The 27,348-nt window shown below is 54.5% G+C and overlaps 1 protein-coding gene across 2 annotated transcripts in view; it reads left to right on the forward strand.

Moving 5' to 3' along the window:
• The window catches only part of PKD1 (polycystin 1, transient receptor potential channel interacting), a 93,727-nt gene that overhangs the window by 55,320 nt on the left and 11,059 nt on the right, over positions 1 to 27,348 (forward strand). Inside the window, exons 12-31 of one of the 2 annotated variants that reach the window (XM_086473284.1) lie at positions 699 to 830; positions 2,457 to 2,632; positions 3,084 to 3,217; positions 3,803 to 7,425; positions 8,416 to 8,565; positions 10,876 to 11,019; positions 12,219 to 12,498; positions 14,015 to 14,231; positions 15,355 to 15,505; positions 16,466 to 16,618; positions 18,882 to 19,026; positions 19,819 to 20,421; positions 20,918 to 21,074; positions 22,333 to 22,585; positions 23,215 to 23,410; positions 24,511 to 24,681; positions 25,114 to 25,257; positions 25,582 to 25,792; positions 26,151 to 26,277; positions 27,163 to 27,279. In XM_086473284.1, coding sequence (XP_086329410.1) covers positions 699 to 830; positions 2,457 to 2,632; positions 3,084 to 3,217; positions 3,803 to 7,425; positions 8,416 to 8,565; positions 10,876 to 11,019; positions 12,219 to 12,498; positions 14,015 to 14,231; positions 15,355 to 15,505; positions 16,466 to 16,618; positions 18,882 to 19,026; positions 19,819 to 20,421; positions 20,918 to 21,074; positions 22,333 to 22,585; positions 23,215 to 23,410; positions 24,511 to 24,681; positions 25,114 to 25,257; positions 25,582 to 25,792; positions 26,151 to 26,277; positions 27,163 to 27,279 — 7,284 coding nt within the window. The remainder of the gene's footprint in view (positions 1 to 698; positions 831 to 2,456; positions 2,633 to 3,083; positions 3,218 to 3,802; positions 7,426 to 8,415; positions 8,566 to 10,875; positions 11,020 to 12,218; positions 12,499 to 14,014; positions 14,232 to 15,354; positions 15,506 to 16,465; positions 16,619 to 18,881; positions 19,027 to 19,818; positions 20,422 to 20,917; positions 21,075 to 22,332; positions 22,586 to 23,214; positions 23,411 to 24,510; positions 24,682 to 25,113; positions 25,258 to 25,581; positions 25,793 to 26,150; positions 26,278 to 27,162; positions 27,280 to 27,348) is intronic. The other variant, XM_086473286.1, reaches the window with a different exon arrangement.

Here is a 27,348-nt window from a genome sequence, read left to right on the forward strand (position 1 = left end):
CTTGTATCAGCTGGCTTAAGCTGTGAAAGTGTTTCATCCATCCATCAAAGTCTTGGAGTTACTCTGGTGTTTGCAGTCTTTTTTTGTGTCCAATCCCTTGTCCCCAGAGCTACGGCCGAGCCCTGGGAACCTGTTCAGTCACTGCCCGTCGGTACCTGTGAAATGCTCTGTTCAACCTCTGGCTGCTTGTGGCAGAACCCTGTGCCTGCAATACCTGTTGGCCTCACCCTTCCTGGCTGCCACGGTCTGCTCAGGAGGTGCTGTAGGAGTGAGGAGGGAGCCTACCCTGTCCAGTGCAGGGCACCCGTTTTAGCCTTGGGGTCGGGCGCCGTCAGTGGACGAGTCAGAGGCTCAGCTTACGGGTGTAGCTAAAGCCGAGTTGTTTCTGCAAAGACAGTTTTTTAGCCAGCAAGAGACGTGATGATGGGAGCAGAGCATTAGGGTGTGGGAGCAGGCGGTGTGGGTTCTGCTGCCTGCTCTGCTGTTGATTTACGGAGCGAGGGTCGGTGTTTCTCTATCAGCAGCAAAGCCACAGATGATCTTGCACCTCTGGATCGCGCTCTGAGGGCGCTGTCTTACAGGTGTGTGATGCCTCCCAGTCTGGCTCTGCTCCCTCTCCAGTTCAGCTGGAGATCTCCTGGGAAGCGCTGAGCATGCTTTTCTCTTGCACTAGTATAAAATGTCCTCATGCCTTTCAGAGCTACGTCCCTGTGATGGAAGCTGGGTCAGATGTGACTTTCCGATGGACAGTAGATGATAAGCCATCTTTCACTTTTTACAATGTTGTCTTCAACGTTATCTACCAAAGCCCAGCTGTGTACAAGCTCTCGGTAAGCCAAGGCCTTTCCCCTGATACCGTTTTAGTCCTGGGTTTCCATTTCATCCCACAAACAAAGCAGGAAAAGCAGCAGGGAGAGGAGAAGGCAGAGTTGAGTTGAGGAGTTTTTCGCTGTGCTCCTAACGAGTTTGTGTGCTGTTCCTCACTGAGCTGCTCTTGCAAATGCCGATAGTAAGTTTCTTCCTATGCTTCCTTTATGGCCGGCTCCTCTGTCTTCCTTGCCTTTGCTTTCTCCTCTTTTCTCCATGTTCTCCTTTCTGTTCAGGGAGTGTCTGTCCTTACTCCTCCCCAGCAGGAACAAGGCAGAGCGCCACTGGCCGCTGCTTTGGCAGGCAGGAGGTGGGGATTCAGGACCAGGCAGAGGCAGGATGCAACCGTACGACTTTCATAGCCAGGACAGAACTTCTTCCACAAGCTCTTCTGGTCTCCGTCCTGTTCTCTTTCTGCTGGTGCAGCTGGGTACACTGGGTTTTGTCATGACCCGAGAAGAAGGTTAGAGCAGAGAGTCTGGGCAGAGGGAGGCATCTGCTGTGGAACTGGAGTTTACCTCTGGCCAGAACATCTTTCTGTATCACGCCGTGTGCCACCATGCAGGGCTGGCTCCGAGCTGCTTGATCCCTTTGCGAGGGAGCTGCTGGCTTCCTGGAGAGACACCAGCCTGAGCTCTGAGGACACGCTCGCGCTAATTCGCTTGGTGCAGCCCTATGCTGAGGAGCACTAATTTGCTGGGTGAAGCACTGTGCTGACAAGCCTGGATTGCTTTTACTGACAGAGTTGACAAGGTGGCATTAGCCTGGGGTCCACTGGGTTCAGTGTAACAGATCCACAGAAGCCTAGACACAAACTTCTGTCTGTTGGGGTGGGAGGTGTCTATTCAGCTGGGTTTGAAGGATCCCTTCTGTCAGCAGCTCGGCTCTCCTGCAGGTGAGGAGGAGGCAAGATGCCTCATTGTTAGGTGCCACGTCCGTGCTATATGTCTAGATAATCTTGAGGATCCTGCTCTACTTCTGTCGTGTCTCTCCAGTCTCTTGCCTCTCTTTCCCTCCTCTGCCCAGCTTTGCTTTCACTCACTGTGCCCACTACACCCAGGGGGCTGGAGCGGCACTTGGCGTGCTTGATTTGATGAGTCTCTCCCGTCCCCACTCTCTGTGCTTGGAGCCACTGGTCTGCCACTGTCCTAAGGAAACTGGGTGGCTGTTGCCCTCTTGGTGGCAGTAAGTGCCTGGGCTCAGCAGCTGGAGGCAGTGTGTGGGGCACATCGGAGCAGGCAAAAGGGTACCTGGCAAATTCAGAGCCAGAGGGATCTCAGGATGAGAAGCTCTTCTCGTTGTCCTCTTGCTGTAGAACCAGTCCTTCCTTGGACTGACTTTAGTGGTGAGGATGTGGTGGTTCCAGCAAGAGGTGGCTTCACTGGCTAGGCGACCTTCCAGTCTGTGCTGCTTTCCAGTGCCGTCCAGGCTGTTGCCCCTGCCTCCCTGTCCCGCAGGCTACTCTCCTCTGACCTAACCTGCTGGCCTGCCTGGTGGGACCTCTTCAGTACAGTGAAGCCCCACTCTCAGGAGAGGGCAGCACGGCAAGGTGATCCCAAATGCATTCTTTATCCCACTGTCCTTCCCAGCTCACCGCCTCCAACCACGTCAGTAACTTTACGGTCGATTACAATGTCACAGTGGAGATGATGAATAAGATGAAGAACCTGACTGTGTTGGGTGTCCTGCCTGTCCTCCCTCAGAACAGCACCGTGGAGCTTACAGCAAGAGTTCAGGTTGATTCAGCTGTGGATGCTATGTTCCTGTGAGTCCTTTGCAAGTTGCCTGAACTTAGGATCTTACCGTGCATAGCTTACCAGTCTTGCCTGCGCTGTTTGTCTTCCCAGGGCCAGCTAATGTCAACTGGCTCATTTCTCAGCTGCCATCTAGTTAATTTGAAATCCCTGCAAGTGTGGTTCAGTCACACTGGCTGGGACCTATAGTTCAGGCTGAAATACTTTTCTTTTAAAGGATTGCAACACTGCGTTAATATTGGCTTCCTCCTCTTCCTAGCAGTGCTGTACTCCTTTGACAGCGACAAGTCTGCAGCAGTGGGCACAGCTACTGCTTAGATACTTGGCATTATGCTTCCTATAGTTTTTCTGGAAACCCCGACCCTGAGCCTAAAAGCCAGCCCTAGGCCAGGCCTGGGGTTCCTCTGGGATTTCCATGGTTGTCCTGTTGCGCAGTGTAACATGGTTTGCACGTTTCTCCAGGTGGGATTTTGGAGATGGTGTCCAGGAGATGGGCCTGTTCAAACCTCCCTACAACAAGTCTTTCCCTGTTCCTGATCCCAGTGTCCATGAGGTTGTAATTGAGCACAACGTTTCACACGTCTATCAAGACCCAGGTACGCTCAGGACGGTTCTCTGGGGAAGAAGGGGCTGGGGCATTTTTGTTGCATGGGGATTACGAGGCACCTTCGGAGAAAACAGTGGCTTGAATGTCATTACCTCGTTCCTGAGCGAACAGCCAGACTGACTGGAAGTCTCCAGCCGTTGCCATCCTCTGTAGCTCAGTTCCCAGGAGAAGTTTGCCCATGCTGTAAGAAGCAGGTCCACCACACACAGTCCCCTTTCTGGGCATTCTCAGCAGGTAGACGAGTGGCAGGCGAGCTCCGTGCTGGTGGGAGGGCGGCAGGGAGCGCTGCTGCGGGCAGCAGGAAGGGGGTCTGTCTTTTGCGCAAACAGAAAGAAAATCTTTTCTCTGGGTCTGTCAGACTGGCTTCTGACGTGGTGTTTGGTCCTCACATGCGTGGCCTGGTTGTAATTCCTGCTTGTCCTGGGCCGGAGGAGGGAAGAACCAGTGTGCACAGTGCCGGAGCGGCGCATCTCCCTGCAGTCCGCCATCAGGCCTCCCCCCGCTGCAGCGCTGAGGAAGCTGTTGCACCACCGTGAACTCACGACTGGTCTTTTTCTGCTCTCTCCCAATGCAGGCGAATATGCCCTGGTGGTTCTCGTGTCAAACCAGTTTGAGAACCTCACCCACTTGACCCCAGTTCACATCTACAGCTACCTGATCGATGTGAAGGTAGAAGCAGAGGAGGATGTTTTGGTTGTGAGCCGTCCGGTCACCTTCAGAGCCAGTCCCTTGCCGTCTCCGTATGGCGTCATGTACACCTGGGACTTTGGGGACGGGTCCTCACTGTTCACAGAGAGCCAGTCTACAGTGACGTACAGCTACCCCAGGAGAGGGGTGTACAACATCACCGTGACAGCAAACAATACCATAAGCAGCGTGGAGGTGGTTGAGTCCTACCAAGTGTTTGAAGAGATAACTGGGCTCCGTGTTTCTGCAGATGAGGCAGCAGAGCTGGGAGCCTCTGTGACCCTTAATGCTTCAGTGCAGACGGGGGACAGCATCACCTGGATATTCGATATGGGGGACGGGACGGTGCTGAGGAGTCAGGTGCCGGTGGTAGAACACGTGTACATAAAGGACATCAACTGCACCGTGAACGTGACAGCTGTGAATCCCGTGAACTCTGTCTCCCAGACTGTGCCTGTTCGGATATTTGTCCTGGAAGTACTCAAAATAGAGCCTTCTTCTTGCATCCTGGAGCACCCGGATGTGCAGCTGACGGCGTATGTGACGGGGAATCCTGGTGACTACGTCTTTGACTGGACTTTTGGAGACGGCTCGTCCAATGTCACGATCAGTGGGGACCCTGTGGTGAGGCACAACTTCACCCGAAGTGGGACATTCCCCCTCTCCCTGACTCTCTCAAGCAGGTTTAACAAGGCTCACTATTTCACCAGCGTCTGTGTGGAGCCAGAGATAGTCAATGTCACCCTTCTCCCTTCGAAGCAGTTTGTGAGGCTTGGTGAAGAGAGCAGCTTCCAGGTCAGTGCCCTGCCTCTCTACCAGTACCGCTACCGCTGGGACTTTGGGAACAATGAGTCCACTAGATCAAGTGGGACTGAAGTGACCTACACCTACAAGAACACAGGAGTCTTCCTGGTCACAGTGACCGTCTCCAACAATGTCTCTTTCAACAATGACACAGCGTTTGTGGAAGTCCAGGAACCAGTTGGGGTAGCAAAGATTGAATACAATGGGACAAGTGTTTTGGAGCTGAACCAGATCTACCTGTTTTCTGCCAGCATGAATGGAACCAAAGTGAGTTACTGTTGGGACTTCGGAGATGGCACTACCCAGCCTGGCCCAAACGCTACCCACTCCTACAACAACACAGGCCATTACACTATTAGTGTGATGGGCCGGAATGATGTCAGCTTTAATGGGACCACCATTGACGTCACAGTGAAACGTCGGCTCCATGGGCTGACCATCAATGCCAGCAGGACAGTGGTGCCATTAAATGGTTCGGTGAGTTTTGTAGCTACGCTCGTAGCTGGCAGTGCCATCCGCTACTCGTGGATCCTCTGTGATCGGTGCACTCCTATCCAGGGCTCCTCCACAATTTCCTACACTTTCCGGTCCGTGGGCACATTCAATGTCATCGTGACAGCGGAGAACAAGATCAGCTCGTTGCAGGACAGCATCTACGTCTACGTTCTCGAGCAGATCGAAGGCCTGCAGGTGGCTAGCAGTGACCTGGTGGAGGACATCTATTTCCCAACTAACAAAACCCTCCATTTGCAGGCAGTGGTGAGAGAGGGAACAAACATCTCTTACAGCTGGGTAGCCCAAAGGGATGGCAATACTGTGCAGACCTTCTCTGGGAAAACCTTCTCCTTGAGCGTCCTAGAAGCTGGTAACTACACTGTCTATCTGAAAGCCACTAATATGCTGGGATGTGCAACTGCTAACAGGACACTGGAGTTCGTTGAAAGCATCGGTCTTTTAAAGCCTTATGCCTTCCCCAACCCAGTTGCTGTTAATGCCTCTGTTAACATAAGTACCACCATAACCAGTGGCACTGGCATCACCTATGTTTGGTACCTAGAGGATGGCTTCTCTCCTGTTACCTCTGAACCCTTTGTTATACACTCCTTCCAAAGCCCTGGAGTGATAGAGGTCGTCATTGCAGCGGAAAACAAGCTGGATTCAACCAACGCAACAATTTATATCTGTGTAGAGGAGGTGATAGAGGGGCTGAGTATAGGGACAGCAGAACTGGACTGTAGATACGTCTCATCGGGCTCCACGGTGGTCTTTGAAGGGGAGCTGCAGAAAGGGACTGAAGTGACATGGCTTTGGGAGGTGCCAAACGGCACATTGACTGGCCAGTCCGTGGCAGTCACGTTCCCCACAGCAGGGTTTTATACCGTCTATCTGAATGCATCGAATGACATCAGCTGGGCTCTGGCCAGCAGGAACATCTCGGTGCTGGACAGGATTCAAGGACTGGAAGTTCTTGCCAGCAGGAAGGTGGTGGAGCCAGGGGAACAGGTCACCTTTGTGATCAGGATGTCGTCAGGTACCTCTGTGAGTTACTTGGTGAGCATAAGCGGGGACTACTCTGTGGTGCTCAATGGGTCCAAGTACACACATGAGTTCACCAAGAGCGGCGATTATTTGGTGACCGTGACGGTGCAGAACCAAATCAGCATCGCCCATGCCCAGGTGCTCATCTCTGTCCTGGAGGCCATCCGCGATGTCAGGCTCCTGAACTGCTGCGAGGAAGGCATACCCACGGGCATGGAGAAGAGCTTCGGTGCCCAGGTGGGGAGCGGCTCCCGTGTGTCATTCTCCTGGCAGTTCTCACTGTGGAAAGAGCAAGGTCGATCCGTGGTCACTGTGGCAGGAGAGAGTGTTTCCTACACGCCAGAAGCTGCAGGGCTGCTCGAGATTCGCCTCAATGCCTTCAATGACTTGGGAGGTATCGATATCACCAGAACCATCCAGGTCCAAGACCCGATCGTCCAAGTCTCCCTCACTGCCTCCAATGCCTTTGTCAACAGGACAGCACTGTTTGAAGCAGCAGTGGTGCCCAGCAGCAGGAGTGTTGAGTTCTTGTGGACCTTTGGGGATGGCTCTTCCACCCAAATGACCAGGGTTGCAGTGGCCAACTATTCTTACCTGAGCCCTGGGGATTACCTGGTGGAGGTGAATGCCACCAATCTCATTAGCTTCTTCATAGCCCACCTCACTGTCACTGTCAAAGTCCTGGAGTGTGAGGAGCCAGAGGTGGAGTTAGCCTTGCCCCCTCAAGTAGTCATGAAGCGGTCCCAGAGGAACTATCTGGAGGCACAGATTGACCTCCGAGGGTGCATCAAGTACCAGACGGCGCACCTATGGGAGATCTACCGAGCCCCCAGCTGCATGAACTTGGATGACTCCAGCAGGATCCGTCTGCCAAACGTTGACGTGAACAGGCCCCAGCTGGTTATACCGAAGCTTGCCCTCGAAGTTGGGAACTATTGCTTCATCTTCATTGTCTCCTTTGGAGACACCCCACTGTCCAAAAGCATCTTTGCCAATGTAACTGTGATACCAAGTAAGCTGGTGCCAATCATTGATGGGGGCTCGTACCGTGTATGGTCCAACACTCAGGACTTAATCTTGGATGGGGAGAAATCCTATGACCCGAACTTGGATGACGGTGAACAGACCCCGTTGTTATACGATTGGTCTTGTACCTTCTCCTCCAAGGTAAGAGCCTTTTTGCACAGCCAGAGAGGGTGATCCTTTGGGAGCTCCAACTGCCCGTCTTCTCCACTACAAACACGTGTCTGGGTTGAAATGGCGTTGAGGGAAGCTTTTGTGAGCATCTTTAACAAAGCTGCTCCAGAAGGAGGGTTACGAAAGTTTCCCAATTCCCAGCTCAGGGTGGTGGTACAACAATTGGTGTGAAGACTTGTGCCGTGCAGCCTGGCGCCGCGCAGTGTCCCTGTTGGCACTGGAAGCTGAGGCATTCGCATTGCTGCTTCCCTGGTACTTGGCCTCTGGTTCTTGGTTACGGTGTAGCTGCTTCCATAACCTGAAGGCATTCCAGAGCTGCTGGTTGCAGTCCGGGGGGCTGAGGGCTCTGGTCCCTCTCCCGTTAACAGTTAATGTCTCTAATTGCACAAAGTTAGAATTTGGAGGAGTCAAGTGACCACAAGTCATGGTCACTGTGGTCACAAGCAGGTCACTGTCCTCACATGCAAAAAACCACGTCAGACCACCCTACAGTGATAGAAGGGCAAGGAAGAACTGCCCTTCAAATTCTCGTGGGAGATCCACCTCGGGAGCATTTTGGGATTGAGCGTGGGATTCTTTTGCTTGTAAAAAGTCATTGGTTTCTATCTTTACCTCAAAATCGAAAGATTCAGAGTGTGTGGGTTAGACTTGAGTTTAATGTGAGCTTTTTGTGTTGTTTGGCAATGTTTGTAAGTTATGTAATGAAGAATTAATGGCTATAAAATAAGAATTTGAAGCTCAGTTGAAGAACAGGGGTATTCCAGTACTGCTTACTAACCTGGAGAATAGGATAATGTGCTCTGTTGTCCGCACACCACCCCGTTTCTCCCACCCCAGCGGTGGCATTGCTCGGTGAGATCGGTAACGGTGACTTTGTGTGGACCTGAATGTTTTGGCTGTGGACTAACCCGATGTGCACCCGTACCAAGGAGGGTTTGAAAGTTCTTTTCTCCTTGCAAGCAGAGCTCGGCTGCAGGGTGCTCTCTGAATTTCAGTGCCAAGGAAGGAATTGTCACAATTTCCAAAGCTGTATTAGAAGCAGATGTGGAGTATACGTTCGACCTCACCGTCAGGAAGGAGGGTATGAGTCCCGAGGCAACAAATCAAACCGTACGTACCACAGGCGACTGTCGCGTTGTGTCCGTGTGTGCCTGTTGCTGGCCACAGCCGAGCTGGAAGTCCGGGTCCCTTCCCATAGGGAACTTCCTAGAGGAGAGCGCTGCTGGCGCAGGACCGCGCCCGGCCACGAGCCCCACCCGAGGGCCAGTAGCCCCAGTTCCGCTGGGGGTGTGGAGGCACCGCTGCCCACCTGCCGCAGCCAGCGCGGGAAGGCAGGGGACGCAGGTTGCAGGGCATCGCTGGGGCTCCACATCCGATCTCGCCCAGGTCATTGGCAGGAGCAAACACCGCTGTTTCCGCGATCTGTTCCTCTTAGGCTGCCCCGGGCAGGGGTTTGCTTGTCCTGCCAAGTCCTGTTGGGGTCTTCCTTCCTTTAGACCTTGCGTTAGGCCCCTTCTGTGCAGAGCCCGCGTTAGTGACCCGGCCCTGAACGGTCCTGGCCACCCTTCCTGGGGCTGAGTCTGCGGCCACGGATCTGCCGTGGGAGGGCAGCGAGGCAGCCCGTGGTCGGTAGCTCTTCCAGCACTGTGTGCTGTCCTGGGCTCTTCACGTGTCACAGCACCAGGCTCTTCCCTGAGTCTTGCCCAGAGAGAGCTCGTACTTAATTTTACTGTCAACAGTTCCTCTCTTCTTCTGAATTTTTTTAAGGGAGGGTTTTTTTAAGTGCATGTTGTTTATGTCAAATTAAGCCTAACGCTGAATGCATCTGCAGTCCGACAGCAGTTATGGTTTATGTCACAAACATTCATCGTGGTGCATTTGGCAATTAGGGATATAGTTAGTCTGAAAGTGGAAACTCTTGCTGCCTGAGCTTTAAACCAAAGCTGGAGGATAAAAAGAAAAAAAAAAAAAAATTAAATTGATAGTCTTTCAAGGACATTCCGTACTATCTGGTTTCCATGCATGAGCGCAAAACAATGATTCCAGTGTCGCAGGAAATTTGCAAATACTGTAGGAATGAATGAAGCTGCAATGCGCTCCGGCTTAGCGCTGTGGAATATTTATGCTCTTTTAAAAGTCTGCCATATTAAACAATGTCTTCATTACTGTCTGTCTTTGAATTCAGAATATTCATTATGCCAGGGCAGAGGGCTCTGCTGAATGCTGGACAGCCCCGTTTCCTAGGGGACTAAAGGAATTTAGACAAAATACCGAGGTCAGAGCTCAATAGCTGTTGTGTCAGAGCCACCAGTGCTTCTACAGCTCTCCTCTCGCTGAGTGCTTTGCCGGGAGGTGTGGTAAACATCTTGAGCTGTGCAGCTTAGATCCGAGCTAAAAGCCTGGAACAACATGCTGCTCTCCGGAAAACGTGGTTCTTCCAGGCTGCGGAGCCAAATGTGTTTGGTGCACAGTGGGAGCTGTGTTTTCTGGCTATTTTTATCATCATTGCTGTCTCTCGGGGACATAGGTAGTGTCAGAGTGATGGGGGTTCTGCGCAGGCAGAGCCCTGGGGTCGGGTCCTGAAATGTGGCGTGTGGGTCTGGTCCAAGCTCTGTAGATCAGAGCAGGGATGAGGGAGACAGCGGGTGGATTTGGACAGGGCAGCACATCCTGAGTAAACCCAGACTCCCTGGCTCGCCCTGAGCCCTCTGTTACTCTGGACTGGAAACGCTTCCCATTTAGCGACCTTCCGAGTCGAGGACGGGGCCCCACGGTGCTGTGGCCGCAGCAGGTCTGCCGTGACCCCGCCGGGTCAGGCGCCCCACCGCTGCAGAGGCAGGACCGAGACTCTGGCCCACAGACAGCAAAGGAGAGCTGCAGTTGCTTCCCGGGGCAGGTGCTCACCAGATGTTGGGGCTATGCTGTCGTGGAGGCTTTCCTCCTCCCAGTCAGACAGCTCCTCTTTTCCAGACTCTTTAGCACGGATCCCGTTTTCGCAGGGCTGTCAGCTCTCCTGAGATGGTCGGTACGGCAAAGGGCTTCAGTTCGCACCATCCCCACCCAACAGCACAAGCAGGACCTGCTGGGAATTCAGCACAGGGTACCAGAGGGGCGTTTTGAAAGTGATTTAAATGTTTTGAAAGTGATTTAAAAGTGTAATAAAGTAAATCCAGAATTGCCTGTATTGGCCCAGCTTGGCATTGGGTGGCTCTTGAAAATCAGTGGCAGAAGGACTGGCCAGTGTAAGAAAAGTGATGTAGCTTAATTCTGACTTAAAATGCTTTGGAAATCCCTTTCTGCTGTTCCCCTAGCACAGACTGGGCTGGTGCAGAGCAGAACCAGGTGCTGGGATGTCTACTTCTCTGTTCAATGTCACCATTTTTGTCTCAGGTCTTTTGATAGAGCCTCTTGCTTCCCCAGGTATTCATCAAGAGGGGGGGAGTCCCTATCGTGTCCCTGGAGTGTGTTTCCTGCAAGGCTCAGTCTGTCTATGAAGTTAGCAAGAGCTCCTACGTCTACCTGGAGGGGACCTGCCAGAACTGTCACAACGACTCCAAGCTTGGGGTAAAGTCATCAGCCATGCTGGTCTGTGCTTCACCTTTGGTGGAGTTCAGGGAGAAGGGGAGAGTCAGAGAGGACAGGCTGGAAAGAGCTGTGTGAGACGTAAAGTCCTGCATCTAAACTGACGTAGACTCAGGGAGGAGAACCAATCTCTGCCCGTAAATGCGGTGGCAGGCCGGGTCTTGCTAAGGGGGTGAAGAAGGCCGGCTGATACTGGTCTCTTCATCACAGCCCCTGCACAGAGCTTGCCTGGGGTGACATGGGGCTCCTGCGTGCCGTGCCGTGTCTCGGCGATGTGGAGGAGGCTGGGAGAGCCTCTGAGCTGGTTCCCCGTGTCCTGTGACCACTGGGACCTGCTGTGAGGTGTCCAGAGCTTTTTTTTTTCCCTGGCTTGTGCCTGCAAGCTGCGGGACACGTGGCCTATCGGCCCCCCCCATCGGTGTCTCGACCTACCCAAGGGCAAGTCCTCGCTGGGTCATTTTCAAGCCAAGCTCGTGAGTGACGGGCTCTTTTCACGCAAAAGCCACATTTTTCATAGAAGAGGTCTGTAAAGTTGTTTCTTTCCCCTGCTGATTGGCATTTTGCCCGTTACTGTGGTGGCTCAAGGAGAGGTGGTTCAGTCTCTTCTGATCCCCCAAGTCCCTCGTGCCCTGCTCTTAATTACAGATTCCCCTATGCAGCATCTCTGTTGAATGAAGCAGGTCTCCGAAGTGGAAGTCCTGTTGCGAGAGCTACTCTGTATTGCTCCCAGCAAGCCCAGCACGTACCTGCATCTGACTGGCTATCTCACTGTTCTCTTGTTATCGCAATTGTACATCTGTGCTATTACCAGTAACCATCCAGGACACGTTCGGCTTGAACCATATAAAACATGGTATCCCGTGGAGACTCCACCAGTGCTTAATTTATTTCCTGTGTTTTGTATTCTGTATTATGAAATATTCTGTCGGAGGGTGATGTAATCCCAGAAACTAAAGTAGATCTCACAGTGGAAATATTCCCACCAGACATTTTGGAAGGGTTCCAGTTCTTGTTGCTGTAGCACACAAGACTAAAGCTGAATTATCAACTGCAACTTTGGCAGACGCTCCCACTAGAAATCTGTTACTTTTTATAAGAGACTCAAACTGAAAACATTTTAAGGACATAACTTCAGTTTTAAACAAAACCTCTCCTGTCTTTTCCCCTCTTCCTCTCTGCAGAGATGGGCAGCACACAGCTTTAAAAACAAATCTCTCATCCTGGACAAAAAAACTACCTCCACTGGCGACACAGGGATGAACCTGGTCTTGAGGCAGGGGGCACTGAAGGATGGGGAGGGATACACTTTCACCCTTCACATCACAGACCTCACAACAGGGGAGGAAGGATTCGCCTCCATCGACCTGCTCCCAAACCAGCCGCCCCTGGGAGGATCCTGCCAGCTCTCTCCCGAAGGACCCCTCAGGGCCCTGATGGCAAAGGTGCACTTTGAGTGTGCAGGTGAGAGCGTACGGACAGCGGTGCTGGGCGCCTGCCAGCCCTCTCTGCTCCTCATGGGCGCAGGTTTCTCGTGACCGGTGTGCTGCCCTTCTTCCCACTGGTGTTTTCTTTACCCCGAGCTCCTACCCCAGGACGCTGTCCGCCAGGGCCGAATTCAGAAGTGGGTCTTTCCGCTTCTGATCTCCAAAGCTTGGGCCGTGAGCAGCTTTGTGTGCCCAAATTATGGAGCTCTAAAACTCATGGTAGCAGGCAGGCACTTTTTTTTAATCCTAATTGATGTAGTTGAATGGTGATACCCAGGCCACCACAGTATTTGTGGAAGAAACTGGTATTTCTGTGCAGGAAAAAGAAGATAGGTGCCCAAAGCTGAGTCACACATATGAGGGAAGAGTCAAAAAACAAAGCACTGGGGCCTTCTGTGCCATATGGGCTGGATGTTCCCATCGGCAGTTACCTTCTCAACCAGCTGCGGAGGCAGCAGCAACGTGTCTAGCTTTGGAAAAGTGGCCTGGCTGCTGTCCTGTAGCCTTGGGCCAAGGAATAAGTGCCTCTGAAAACCATATTTCCCCAAATGATTAGTGTTAGAGATTAATGCTGTCTGTGCAGAAATGCTGGGAAGCCACGCTGCAGAGATGATGAATTCTGCTGGTTCAGGGTGAGGGGGGGCTGGTCACCAAAGCCCAGCTTAAGCTGGGGGAGAAGCAGAAGTGTATTCAGCATGATGTGGTTGTAACCTTGCTACCCAGAATAGTTATGAAATCAGTACCTCTTCGGAGTGGTGGGAATTTTCGCTCCTAGTGATTGTTTTTAAGCTGAAGTGAAACACGCAGGATACAGACCCGCTGGTCCATGGCCACTGCAGCAAGCCCTGGCACAGCCAGCGCCTTCACTGGTGCTCGCTGGCAAACACACAGCGAATTTCCCAACTGCCTGACTCCCGCGAGACTCCCCATAATTCCTGGGAGCTCCAAGGAAACCTTTGTGCAGGTTTTAGCCTGGACTCTGTTGTTCCTGAGATGTTGAACTGCGTGAAGGCTGCGCTGAGCCTCTCTCTAATGTCAGGCTTTGCAGGGCTTGTACAGAAGGTGTGGCCTTGGGTCAGTGCTGTTCCCGGCCCCGGAAGGCTTGTTCCCATTTTTATTTTGCTTATGAACTCTTCACAACAATCCCTTTAAAGGTTACAGGACCCAAACACCTAGGCAGAAACCCCTAAACATCAGAAAAAGTCAAAGAGGGTCAGCATTTTTTTTGTTGCAAGACCTCCCTCCAGCCCGGTGAGGTCCTCAAGCTGTCCTCATTGTGGCGACAACCTGTCCCTCTGCCAGAGCAGGGTGACCCCTTGCTGGGGACAGCAGCGAGGGCAGGTGCCGTGCTGAAGGGCTGAGCCGGCTGGGATGTGCCAGGGGAGGGAAGAGGCAGTGCCAGCTCTGACGGATGGGCTGGGCTTTGGGACGGTGGCCGCAGCCCCGCCGTGCCCTCGCCCCCGTCAGACCCCCTGCTCGGGTTTGTTTTGCAGGCTGGCGAGACACGGAGGACGCGGAGGGCCCGCTGGTGTACATCCTCCTGGCATCCCGCCGCAGGGCCGGCCACTACCACGAGTTCTGCGTGTACAAGGGCAGCCGTGCCGAGCACAGCGCCTTCCTGCCCCCGGGCTTTCACGAGAGCGGCTTCGTGGTGTCCGTGTCGGTCCTCGTTCAGGACCAGCTGGGAGCGACCGTGGTGGCCGTTAACCGGTAAGAGCCACCGCTCGCAGGCCGGGCTTACCCGGCAGTGCCAGCGTCCAGCCCGGGCTCCTGAATCGCGGTCTTCCAGCCTGGCCGCTGGGTCCCTGGCCTGAAGGGCTCGGCAGATCCTGGGTGAACCATTTGCCTCCTGGAAGAGGCTCGGGGCGGGAAGGCGAGGGGAGGCTCAGCAGAAGCGCGGTACGGAGAATTCCAGTCTTTGTGCATCATTGCTCCGGGGGGAGACTTTCCCAGAAGTTACCGATTTTCTGAGCAACTCCTTAGTTCCCCGGTGACACCTTGCTGTGAAAGCACGATGTCACTTTCTCGGAAGACCTCCATGCCCTGTGCTCCGCCACCTTCTCTACATCAGGAGCCCTCAAAGGAGAGGTGGCCGCGGCAAGCTCTGGTGCTGCGGGTGGCCTGGTGCCCTGCCACTGAGAGCCAGGGGCATCTCCTGTAGCCACGGTGGAGAGCACGTGCGTTTGAGTAGGGTGGAAGTGGTTGCAGCTCGAGTCTCAGCAGGGCCAGTACCCTGAAAGCCCAGTTATCCCTTCTGCAAACGCCCCTTGGTTTCCAGTGTGCTCCATGCAGGTGACAAGTGCCCACAGGTCTTTGAGCAGCGTCCTGCTGCCCGACCGAGCTGTAGGACTGCTCCTTCTCGAGGCTGATTTGCAGCTTCCCGCACTGTACATGTGGTCCTGGGCTGGAGCACGCGGTCCTGCAGTGCCTGTGGAGGAGGATCTGTGTCCTGGCTGTTCCTCAGACCCCAGGGGACGATGCCAGCAGCAGTGCAGCTCCTCCCAGCACACCAACCCTGGTTTTTAAGTGCTCTTTCTGCTCCATCAAACTAAACCTGGATTTTCTCCACTGGGCTCACTGTACCCGTGTGCATCCTCCACCTGCAGCTTCACAGAGCTGCCGCAGTGAGGAACCAGGCTTCAGGTCCGTGATGTTCCTACATACAGCGTGTGCAAACTGGGCACCAGGGCAAGCATCAGCAATGATCTCTTCGGTGCTTAACCACCTGCTTCCCCCCTCCTCTTCCTTCCCAGCTAAAGGGCAGACTCTGCCCCCTTCCAGCAGCCCCATGCTGTAGTCTGCACTTAACCCAAATGCCTCTTTCCCTTGGCAGCTCCATGGAAATCGGCTTGCCCGAAGGGTTCCCCAGCCTCTCCCACTGGCTCTACAATCAAACTGACACCGTGCTCCAGGGCTTGGTGAAACAAGGGGACCCTCAGCAGGTCATTGAGTACTCTCTGGCCCTCATCACCATCTTAAATGAGGTAAAGCAGCACTCGCTGCCCAAGAGGGGCCTCCAGAAAGCCTTGCAACCGCTCCTAATGTTGTTCAGCTATATAGCTATATAGTGAAATGACTAATACTACAGTTTTTCATGTAAATCAGTGTACGTGCATGCTGTGAGCTGGGCTGGAGCTGTTTTCATGCATCAAAAAGAGTAACAAGCTCCAGCCAGGATGACCAGGGAAAGCAGAGGGGCTGCAAAATAAAACACGAGGTCCCCGAGAAGGCAGTGACCGGGGCATCTCCCATGCAGCCTGCTTTTTTCTCCCTCGTATTCAGATAGTTTTTCCTCTTTACTGCCAAACTCAAGTCTAAACACTGAATTTAGAAACAGAAATCTTAGCCCAGATTGCCTCACCTCCTTCACCCTGAGCCAGCCACCTCACTCCAGCTCAGCAAGGCTGGAAACTCCCTGTAGCTGCTCAGGCGATGCTGTGGGTGCTAAGGAGACCTCGTTGTTCTGACTGCTGAGCTGGTACAGCCAGAAAGACCCCTGCCTGCATACATGGCTCGTAATCCACAGAGCAGGAGCATCATCCTCCTGGCAGCATTCACTTTCACCCCTACCTAAAGTAGGGCCCAGTCCCTCCACGTGCATCTCTGTAGGCAGGGCGGGAGTTTCGGTCGATACTGATGCTTTCCTGCCCGATAAGAGCCTGCTGCACGCCTGGAAGCCGGGCAGGGGCGATCCCTGAGCACAGGCGCTGTGCTTAGCTGGGTCAGGACTGCACACGGGTGTCCTACTTCGCTGTCAAGTGCAAGGCTGTTAAGATAAGTGCCTGGAGCGCACAAGTGAAATTGAGGAAAAACCAGGTCATTAGATCACCCTCTGGGGAGGAGCACAGGCAGGGAGATACAGAGTGCAGGGAGGAGGTGACTTCAGCACAGCTCATCGTCCTCTGAAACGTTTCCTCACTCTACCTGCTTTCCTCCCCTCCCAGTACGAGCGGTCCATGCTTCTGGAACCTGAGACTGGGAATGAATTTGAACTCCGGACCTGGACTCGCAACAATATCACAGAAACCCTGAACTCGCTGAACGTGAGCACGGTTGATGATATCCAGCAGATCTCCGCCGCCTTGGCGCAGTGCACGGTACGTTCCCCATCACCACCTCCAGCCTCCTGCTCTTCCGAGTGCAGCTTAGATGCTCTTCAATTCTTGTTCTACTTCCCTGTCTCTCCCTCTCCCCCGCACCCGTACCACCCAGGGAGGACAGGTATCACTTCTTGACATCATTAGTGATGTCCTAAGTGTTGTCAGCTCTGCCCCTCGCCGTGCCACCCGTCTAGCAGGTGTTGGTAAGATGTGTGCATCTGCTGGAAGACAGCACCTCAGAACTCTGTGCTCCTTCTCGGGTACCAGCCCTGATGTGGCAGCTTGCTAGCGAGTAGGTTCCTTCACTTGCAGACGGAGACTGTAGGACAAGCCTTGACAGACTGGAGGAGCACTGGAATAAGTGCTGGGGGAGTCGCAGAATCTCCGAGGACAGGCTGGGCTCCATCAGGAGTAACACAAGTAGAGCCAGGCCTGCCCTGAGCCAGGGGACAGCGCCAAGGACTGACGCTGCTTCCAGCCCTGTTTCTACCATGCGAGATTAGAAACGCTGCTCTGCTCCGCTGCTGACTGGAAGCGCCGTGTTCCCCAGCCAGCTCCCAGTTTCAGCTCCCCAGTGCTGGGGCTGCTGCCTGGTGGATTTAGGAGTGGCTTTGTGTGTTTTGTCAGATGGGCAAGGGGAAGAGAGCCCAGTTATATAATGTGCTTGGGGTTTGGGGGCCAGCCAGGCTGCTCTGGCATGCTCTTCCTCCCCGCCCTCCCAAATCTTTGCTTTCAGGATTGGAGTCGGGTACCCTGGCCTTGGCTGCGCATCGCCTCCCCGGCCAGGCCAGCACCCTCGCTCAGCGGGAACAGGCTGTCATGGAAGTGATGGACAGACTGCTACATCCCACCCACAGCGTCCCTATTCTGCTGCTCCTTTGCTTCAAAGCCTGTAAATTCTCTGCTTCAAAGTCTGTAAAGCTCAAGAATCACTTCTTTCTACTTACCTTTGCTCGGGGATCTGGGGTTCGGCCCATCCCGTTCCGATGCTGGATGGGTTTGTTGCTGTCTCTCCCGTGTGCGCTTGCCCTGTGACTTGATCTCACTGTGGAAGCTTAGGTCTAGAAACAGAATTTTTCTTCCACGGGAAAAGCTGGCGTTCTAGGTTTAGTTTGTGCTCTGGATTGGAATTAAAAGTTTAGAAAAAGAGTAAGCTAGAATTTCCCAAGTGGTTGAGGCAAGCGTGGAGTTCACACATTTCCTTTCCTGTACAAGTGTCAATCAGTGCTGATACGTTTTTACCTACAGGGGAGAGGAAAAATCAGAATTCATTTCTCCTGGAGGGGAATAAAAGAATCTCAGTCTTGTTAGTCAATTCTCCTTCCTAAGGGGTAGCTGCCCTTGGGTGGTTCCTCCCCATACCCCTTTTTCTTCCCCACCTCCTCGATACCTGACTGTGCTTTGTGGACTCCAGTTTACATAGGATGTCCTCACTTCTCATCACTTACAAAGAAAAGCAGAAAAGGGGGAATTCTAGACCTGCAGATGCTGTTTCGATTCTTCACCAAAGCATATGGTGAATCACGTCTGAATCCTGTGATGATTAAAAGAAAAAAAGATGAATAAAGGCTAGGAATGGGGTTATGGTAACAGCTTCCATGTGTTGCTTCAGTCCCTCCCATTTAGCCCTCGAGAGTGCAGGGAGCTCCAGGCCATGGCTAGAACATTCTGTTTCTTGGACACATCTGGGAGCAGAGGGAGGGACATCCATCATGCCGGAGTGGCAGGATCCCTCCCACAGCTTTCAGGAGTATTTGGACACTGAAATGGATTCAGTGAGGGCTAAATCCTGCTTCCACTGAAGATAGTGGAGTGGTGCAGGAGTCCTTCCCAGCTCCTTCTGGTTGATCTCTGTAGGAATAGCGTGTGGTCCCAAAGGCGTGCTCGTGAGGTGCAACAGCAGGAGATGTGCTTGCTCCTGACAAGTGAACTCGAAGGAACTTCAATATGCTGCCCTTCGTGGCTCTTTCCAGCCCTCACGCATCCTCCATCAGGCTCTGGCACGCCTGCCTGTGCGCTGGGAGGTGGGTGGAAGAGTCCTGGAGACACCACCAGCTTCTTGGCATCGCTCGGCGTGAGCAGAGCAGCCATGGTCTCTGCAGCCACCTCCCTGGGGCTGGAAAGAGCAGGGGTGACTTTCAGAGTGCGGACGGTGTTTGAACGAAGGTACTCGGGTCTTTGCAGGACTGAGCCAGCTGGACGTGCCTTCGCCTTTGCCTGGGAGTGTTCCCACTGAGTCCGACTGTGTTTCCCTTTGCAGGTGGTGAGCAAGGAGCTGGTGTGCAAGTCATGCCTGACAAGGACCTTGAACAAGCTGGAGACCATGATGACCATTCTGCAAGGGGAAACGACCCAGGGCACTGTGACGCCAACCGGCATCGCCGACAACATCCTCAACATCACGGGTCAGTCTTGTTCATGCGGGAGCGGGTGGCAGTTGATGAGGTGCCGCCGAGGGCACGGATCTCCCTGCGCAGGGCGCTGAGGGAAGGCTTTCTCCTGTACCATGAGGGGTTTGGCCTTTCCGAGCTGTTGGGGAAATGGCATCCAACACGTGGAGTGTGGCACCCCGGTACTTTCCTCTCCCTGCACTTTTTCCCAGGGCTGTTCTGGCTTTGGCAGCTGTCTCTGCCGACATGTGAATATGACAGTTGTTAATAAACTCACTAATACTCCAGGGAATTCTCTTTTTGGTAAACAGTGAGTAACAGCTTCCAGATGCTTGCCTTCCTGGCTGCAGTCTGAGGAAGGTGCCAAACTTCACTGGGGCGCCCGTCAACAGCGTGGGGAAATTCCCGCCTGGGTACCCTGGGAGGAAGCAGAGACACCTTCACCTCGCTCCTCGTGTTGCCGAGTGCTCTCCACTAGTGCAAAAACTTAGTAACAAGCATTTGCTTTATCTGTTCTTTCCCTGTTTCCCAATCTGCTGTTCTAGTCACTAGACAGGGGGAAAATAAAGCCTGTTGTGATTAAGTATTCACCACCAAACTTTGTCAATTAGCTGACAGACTGCAGGAATTGCTGACAGCTCTATGTTTAGCCGTGGGCTACTGAACACTTCCAGTGCAGTGTGGAGTTACGGCGAGGAAAGGCTTGTCTGATTGTTTTGGGAAGGTGTCAGGTGTTACCTGGACCGTAGCAGTTATCTGGGCTATTTAACACTTCCTCTGTTTGCACCTTTATTTCTCTCCTGGCAGGTGACCTAATTCACCTTGTCAATACGGTTTCACAAGAATCCAAGCCCCAGGAGCTGCTGGCTGATTCCCACAATTTGCTGCTAGCTCCCAAAGCCTACAACCTGTCTTCCAGCCTGATGCGCATCCTCATGAAGTCTCGAGTGCTGAATGAAGAGCCCCTTGAGCTGGTGGGAGGAGAAATTAAGGCCACAGGCAAGCGGTCTGATCCCTTTAACTTGCTTTGCTATGAAAACACACCAAACTGCCAGTTCTCCATCCCCCAGGCGTTCAACACCACCCTTTCCAACCTGACGGATGTCATTCAAGTCATGTTCCAAGTGGACTCCAATCCTTTCCCTTTTGGTTACATCAGCAACTACACCGTGTCCACAAAGGTCGCCTCCATGGAGTTTCAGACACACAACGGGGTGCAGATCCCCATTGGGAGCCTAGACTCGGAGAAAGCCATCACCGTCATGGTGTCAAACAACACAGACGCTGACAATCTCTCTGCTGGCACGGAAGTCATCGAGGCAAGAACATCTGTGAGCCTAATTGTGACTATGGAGAGCAACAACAGAGAAGCAGGACTGCACTTCCAGCTCACTTACAGAGTCCTGAATGGTAGCGCAGACAGATCCCACTCTTTATGCTCTTTGCTGTTTCTTCCCGTGGGAGAGGAGGGCTGGGTGTTGCAGCTAAGGAGAGCTGTGTCAAGAGATAACTGGTGTGGGAGGGGCTGTCAGGTGTAGGCAGCAGGTTCCACGCCGCGTGGTTGAGGTCCCGGCTGTCAGGGGCGTTACCCAGTCCCCAGTGCGATCCTGGCTTGGGGGTTCTGGCGCTGAGAAGCTTTTTGCTTTTCCCAGCCCTTCTGTTGAGCCACATTAGCCCTGGAGGGGGTTCATCCCGTCCCTCTCTTGGTCAGGTGCAACGGTATCCAGAGTCTCTTGCTCAGGGATCCTCTGAACTGCAGAGAGCGCCATCTGGAAAAGCATCTCTCCCAGCTTTCTGCATTCCCGATACTCCTCCCTGAGCATCCGCTGCTGGCAGCAGGCTTGTGGCCGAGCTCTCCCTGGTGTTTAACAAGCACTTGCTGTTTTTATTCCCCCTCCCCATGCAGATCACTACATTGCAAGCGAGCCTGAGCCGTTCATCATGGCTTATCTCCACCACGAACCAGAGCCCAACGAGCACAACTGCAGTGCCTCTAAGAAAATTGGCCTGGATGCCCTGGCTGGAAGTGACCACAAGCTCTACACCTTCTTCACCTCGCCCCGGTAAGAGAAGCCTCCCTTGTAATCCTCGTCACCCGCAGGCTGTCCCGTGGATGTATGTGAGGGAGGATGCCCAGGGCCTTGCCGTGGTTTATCTACCGGGCTGTTTGGCAGTGTAGCTATCCACAGTGCTCCTCTGTCCGCAGAGCAGACAGCTCTCCTGGGCAGGGAGCTGCAAGCTGCCGTTCCTACACCCCAGCATCAGCACCCTGGCACTCCCTCCTTCCCAGACATCTTCTGCCGCTGGCACAAAAGCAGCTCAGTGCTCCGTGATTTGCCTTTCTGCTCCAGGTGAGGGAGGGTTCCCCTTTTTAGAGCTGTAGATCCCATTCCCTGAGAGCATCACAACCTTCCCCCAGGGCCTCTCCTGGTGATGAATCTCCCCCCGCTGCCCTTTTCTCTGCTCGCTTGCCTGATACCTGCTGCAGTCTCTTTGGCTGCTGCCTGTCCAGGCTTTCATCCTCTGGGCACTAGCGATCCCATCTTTACCAGGACTCTTTCCCCAAGGGCCTCACGCTGACTTTTGCAGGTTCAGGGCTTGCTTCATGCAGCTCGTCAAACTGTTTTCCCAGCGCAGAGCACCGCCGTTAGCCTAGATCCCGACGTGCAGATCAGCACCTCTGTCCTCAGAGCTCAGCTTCCCAGCGCGTGGCAGGAGGAGAGTGCAGGTTCCCTTGTGGGCTCCTGTCTTTTTATCAGAGCGCCCATTCTTGTAACTCCAGTTGCTGACTTGCTGCCTTGCCCAGGAGTGTGTGTGTGTGTGTTCATGCCGCGTGTTATTTAGGAGCCATTCCAGGGCATTATCTGAGAAGAAAAGATAGGCAGCTTGGGGCCAGAGTGGAGCCGCTGTTGTGTGAGTTGACACAGCTTCCATGGCTTTTGGTAACAGGCTGCTCAAAGAGGGATTAATCATCATAATGGGAAAATCTACTCCCAGCCAAGAACCATGGAGTTGCTCTGGAAGGATCGTGTGGGTCAGTGGGACACGGGGAAGGGCAGGTGGGAGAGCTGTGCAAGGCTGTCAGCCCAAAGATGTGCCACGTAGTGCTCCAGGTGCTGAAATAATACAAAGATAAAGAATTAAAGTGGTCTGTGGAACCCCAGAGTTTGTGCACAGCCCAAGGGCGGTGTAAATTACACCACGTTCACTCGTTGGGTGCGTGCTCAGCCGTCCCTGCAGCAGCCGTCCATCAGAGCAGGGTTTGTGTCCCTTCAGCGAGCGGGTTGACAACGTCTCCCCGCTGTCTTTTCCCTTCTCCAGAACTGATGACACCATCCAGAAATACTACTTCAACATCACAAACCATTTCAGCTGGTCCCCGGTGGAGGTGACTCTGGGGCTGTACACCTCCCTCTGCCAGTACTTCAGCGAGCAGGAGAAACGCTGGAAGACAGAAGGCATCATCCCGCTGGAAGAGACCAGGCCAGACCAGGCTGTGTGCTTAACCCAGCACCTCACCGCCTTTGGGGCCAGTCTCTTTGTCCCCCCAAACTCTGTCCAGTTCATCTTTCCTGTGAGTAAAACAAAGCAGAGACTGTGCAGCATTGCCACAGGCTGAGCAGATGGTTGTCCCCTAGAGGAAAGCCTCGGGCTCCCGTTGGCTTTACGTTCAAGCCGGGTCGTGGCCGACCTGTGCCCAGCTGGCAGACCAGCACGAGTACCCGAGAGCCTTTGGGAGCTGCAGATGGGCACAGCTCACAGAGGGCCTGTGTCCTCTGATCATGAATCCTGGCTGCCGCTGCTAAAAACAGACCTTTGCAGATGGCTTTGTTCTCTGTTCTGGACACCTGGCGGGGTGTTCACCTCGGAGGGAGGTGCCAAACGCTCCTCCCAGCTGGCACCCAGCACTGTTTTATCCCAGCGAGCTGGCGCCTGCCAGCTGCTCCCTGCCTCCCAGGGGCGTTCAGGCTCCTCCAAGCTCTGTCAGCGTGACGTGGGTGGGAGCAGAGAGCTCTCGGCAGCTGCTGCAGCAGCTCCGCTCCGCGCGGTCTGAGCCGGGAGAGGTCTGTCTGTCTGCCTGCGGCGTCGTGTGCGTGAACGATGGCTATAGCCAGGAGGGAGGCAGCCCGACTCCTGGGGAGTGGAGGGAGGTCCTCCTGGGGAAGGAGAGTGCCTTCCAACGTCGGGTTTTTTTTCTCCTAGGCTCCAGGCCCAGGTCTCAACTACATCGTTCTGCTGACGTGTGCCGTCTGCTTTGTGACCTACTCGGTGGCTGCGCTGATCGTGCACAAGCTGGACATGATTGACATTAACCGAGTGGGGGTGATTCCCTTCTGCGGGAAGAACGGGCTGTACAAATACGAGATCCTGGTGAAAACTGGCTGGGGCAGAGGATCAGGTCAGCCCAGAGACATCTCCTGTGCTTGATTCCTGGGGTGACATCTGTGTAGCTCCCCGGAGATCTCACCTCAGCGCGTCATGCACCAAACGTTCCCCTGCTTGGCCCAGAGCTGAGCCGATGTTTGGAGGAGCCCTCAGCAGACAGTCAGCTCAGGGCTTTCCCACAGCATTCAGGGGTTTTATTGTGTGGTGATGGGCAGCTCAAGAGCTGTGCAGAAGAGCCTGCTGCCCCACTGCTTGCTCTTGGCGTGGGACAAGCAACCGCTGCTGCCAGGAACCACCCAGTATAGGAATGCCCCCTCCTGCTTTCCCTGACTGGGCTGTGGTTGCAGGAACAGCCAAGAGGCAGCGATTGTTCCCCACCTTCCCACCCTCTCCTGCAGAAGCATCCAGGCCTTGTGGGCCCTTTAGATGGACCATTTTGCTGTCCTCCAGCATCCATCGCTTTGTCCTGCCGCCTGAATCTTTCCCAGCGGCATGAAGGTGGAAAGCTTGGCTTTCTGATCTGGGGCTGGGTTTATAGCTAGAGCGGCCAGAAACATCATCCTGGACTTGGAAATCTGGTCAGTTGGGATGTGGACGCTCTAAGCGAGGACAGAGGTGGAGTGCCTCCGTGTCACTGCCGGAAACATGCTCCCATTGATCTAAGTGTACCCACTGGTTTCACTGGTAGCAGCGTTCTCCTGAAGCCACCCCAAGAACCATCCAGGTTGAGCCGGTGGACCAAGGAGTATCTGGCAACTGGTACCAGAGAGAAGTCAAAGAAAACAAGTCTTTCAGCTACTTGGTGGAAAAAACCATCCAGAATAAACATCTCCTCCCATTAGGGTGTTAGCAAGGCAAGGAATGTCCGATTCATTCCCCTCCAAAGAGGAAAACCATGAGCATGCCGAGGTCCATGCCCCAGGCCAGCTGCCCTCCAGGCTGTGTAACACTATCCCTGGGTGTGGGGTGGGTGTTGAGCACATTCCTTCCTCCCCGAGTCTCCAGGTGGCCCCTCTGAAGGGCCCTTGCATCTGGCCCCGGGTCACAGGCAGGGCTGGGGGACAGCTCCACCTTGGGTGGACTTCCCTGAGTGAGCCCCGTTAACTCTGCCAGGTACCACGGCCCACGTGGGGATCGCCCTGTACGGGGTGGACAACAAAAGTGGACACAGACACCTGGATGGGGAAAACGCCTTCCACCGCAACAGCCTCGACGTGTTTCAGATCGCCACGGAGCGAAGCCTGGGCAGCATCTGGCGCATCCGCGTTTGGCACGACAACAAAGGTGAGACGCGGGCGGGTGTGAGGCAGCCATCCCACAGCCCAGGGCAGAAGCAGGCCCTGCTCTGCCTCGTGAGTCTGGACTCACCCTGATTTGAGACCAAGGTGACCTGCTGGCTTGGGGGAAGATTGCTGGGGGTGGGGGGGACATGGAGTCTCCCTCACGGGGAAGGCTGCAGGCTGGTCGGCTGTAATCCTGCACACAAGTCCTGCGACGTGCTGTGACAGTGTCTGTAAATGTCTGTACAGCCCAGGAGGGGACGTGGCTGTGCCAGGCCTTCGGCTTTGGGGCTGTGCAGGTCCCGCTGATGAAGGTGGTGTCACAGGGTAACTGCAGCCGTCCCACCGAGGGGCTCTGCTGTTGCCCTCTCGGCTTTGCAGGTCCACGCGGGGAATGTCTGCCGTGGAACACCTTTCTTCATCTCTTCACTTGTAGGACTCAGCCCCTCTTGGTACCTGCAGCACGTCATAGTCCGGGACCTGCAGAGCAGCAAGAGCTACTTCTTCCTGGTGAACGACTGGCTGTCGGTGGAGAGCGAAGAGAACGATGGCATGGTGGAGAAGGAGGTTTATGCTGCCAGTGAGTGCTCAGCCCCGGGGGCGTGGGGCTGGGGTGGCCGAGCAGCGTGGCCGTTCTCATTGCGCCGAGGAAGGCGGGAGACTGCAGAGCCTGCACACCGGCTCTTCCTCACTGCGTTGGTGCCTTGTGCAGCCAAGTGCTCTGCTGGGTCCTTTGTGCTGGAGGACAAGGCGTGGCAAGGACCCAGCTGCGCAGGAGGGACCACAGAGAGGCAGTGCAGCTTCTTCCTTCCATCTCAGGCTCCCAGGAGGGACCGCGGGAGGCGCAGCCGGGTCCCCTCTGCGGTACAGCCGGCCCTGAGAGTCTCTCTCTGTTTGTGCTCAGGTGAGACAGAGCTGAGGAGCTTCTCCCGCATCTTCATAGCAGAGTTGCAGCGAGGTTTCTTTGAGAAGCACGTCTGGCTGTCCATGTGGGACCGCCCGCCTCGCAGCCGCTTCACCCGTGTCCAGAGAGCCACCTGCTGCTCCCTCCTCATCTTCCTCTTCCTCTGCGCCAACGCCGTGTGGTACGGCGTGGTGGGGAACGTACACCTCAGGTGCGCTGCGTCTCTTGGTGCTCTGGCCAGTCCCTTACCTCCTCAGGGCCCCTCCTGCGCTCCCCATGACGTAGGGCAAGACAGACCTTACGTCTGCCAGGAGCAGGGGCCTTGCTTGTGGCCTTGAGTCTGCCCTTCCCGTTCCAAAGAATCTGGGATCAGGACCCGGATGACCAAGGACGACCTGCTCAGTTTTCCCCCCTCCCTGGTTTTGCTGGGTCATCTGTTAGCGCAGCCCGTGAAAGCTCGTTTCTTTCTCGGCGCATCTGCGGTGCGGTTTGGTCTCACTCCGTGCCTCGCTGGCAGCCCTGAGCGCTCCTCCTAACGCCCGTCTCTGCTCTCTCTTGCTTCTCTCCAGCAACGGGGCCGTTTCCAACCTGATCCCTGTTAACGTGGACACGGTGGCTGTTGGTCTGGTGTCCAGCGTGGTGGTCTACCCTCTCTACCTGGTCATTTTATTTCTCTTCCGGATGGCTCGTGGCAAGGTAATGTGGAGAAGCAGGTCCAGGCTGCCCGGGTGGGGGTGATGCCACCAGGTTTGCTCATCCTGAGGCTAGATGCTGCCCTTCGTGGTACATCACTTCTCCAGCTGGTCTCTGCGCTTGCCCAGTGTGCTGCCCTGCGCCGTGGCCAGACCCTTGCCCTTAGCAGGTCTCTGCCTCCCTCCTGAGCTGGGAGCGGCCCCTGACCTTAGAGGGCCAGATCGCTGCCTGGGTTCTGACAGTGCCCAGATAGAGACCAAAAGGGCCCGTTTTAAAAGCTGTTTAGGCACTTACTCCCTCTTGATTTCGGTATGCGATAGGTACCCAAGTGCTGTTTGAAGGTACGACCCTTTGCTGTGTTGGCAGGAGCTCGAGAGGTGCTCAGTGGAGCATTGTGGATGAAATGCCTGCCCTGGGTACTGATTCAGCTGCCTGAGCAGAGCTGTGGTCAGGCAGCTGTGAAAGGATTAGCTGGGGATTTAATGACTAGTTAGACACAATTAGCAGCCCCATTAAGTACTGCAGCTAGCTGCTCAGTGACTGATGAGCAGCAAATGTGCCTGATCCTTCTTGCTCCTGTAAGCTCTCCTTGCTTTGCAGGAGGTTACAGGCTCGTGTGGCTTTCTGGGCCAGCCTTGATGGCCCTGGGCTGTGGTAAATGTGGGTACAAGTGCCCAAGGTGCCTGGGAGGCAGTGGAGGATGTGCATGAGCCTGTTCTCAGCCCCCCTGGGCAAGCCTGGGATCCCCCAGCTCTGCCTGCACCAGTGTGGAGCTCCCCAGCAGAGTAGGGAGCTGCTGGGAACCACTGAGCAGCAGGGCTCTGAGCAACCAGGACATCGTCACCTCCATCCCTCCCTTTTCTGCTCAAGCCTTCCTGTCTCCTGCAGGTCTCCATCAACCACACCCTGACTCACTCAGACCAGCAATCCTTGGAGATCGACAACTACCTGGACTCCTCAATCCTCGACAGCTCCTTCCCCACCTTCCCCGGGCTCCGGGCAGAGGTAACCTTCTTCCCACCTGAAAGCTGGTCAGGCTGCCTGGGTCTGTGTGCTCCCCTGCACGGACACAGC

The sequence above is a fragment of the Leptosomus discolor genome, chromosome 14, assembly GCF_034619465.1.
Source record: "Leptosomus discolor isolate bLepDis1 chromosome 14, bLepDis1.hap2, whole genome shotgun sequence".
Classification (NCBI taxonomy): Eukaryota; Metazoa; Chordata; class Aves; order Leptosomiformes; family Leptosomidae; genus Leptosomus; species Leptosomus discolor.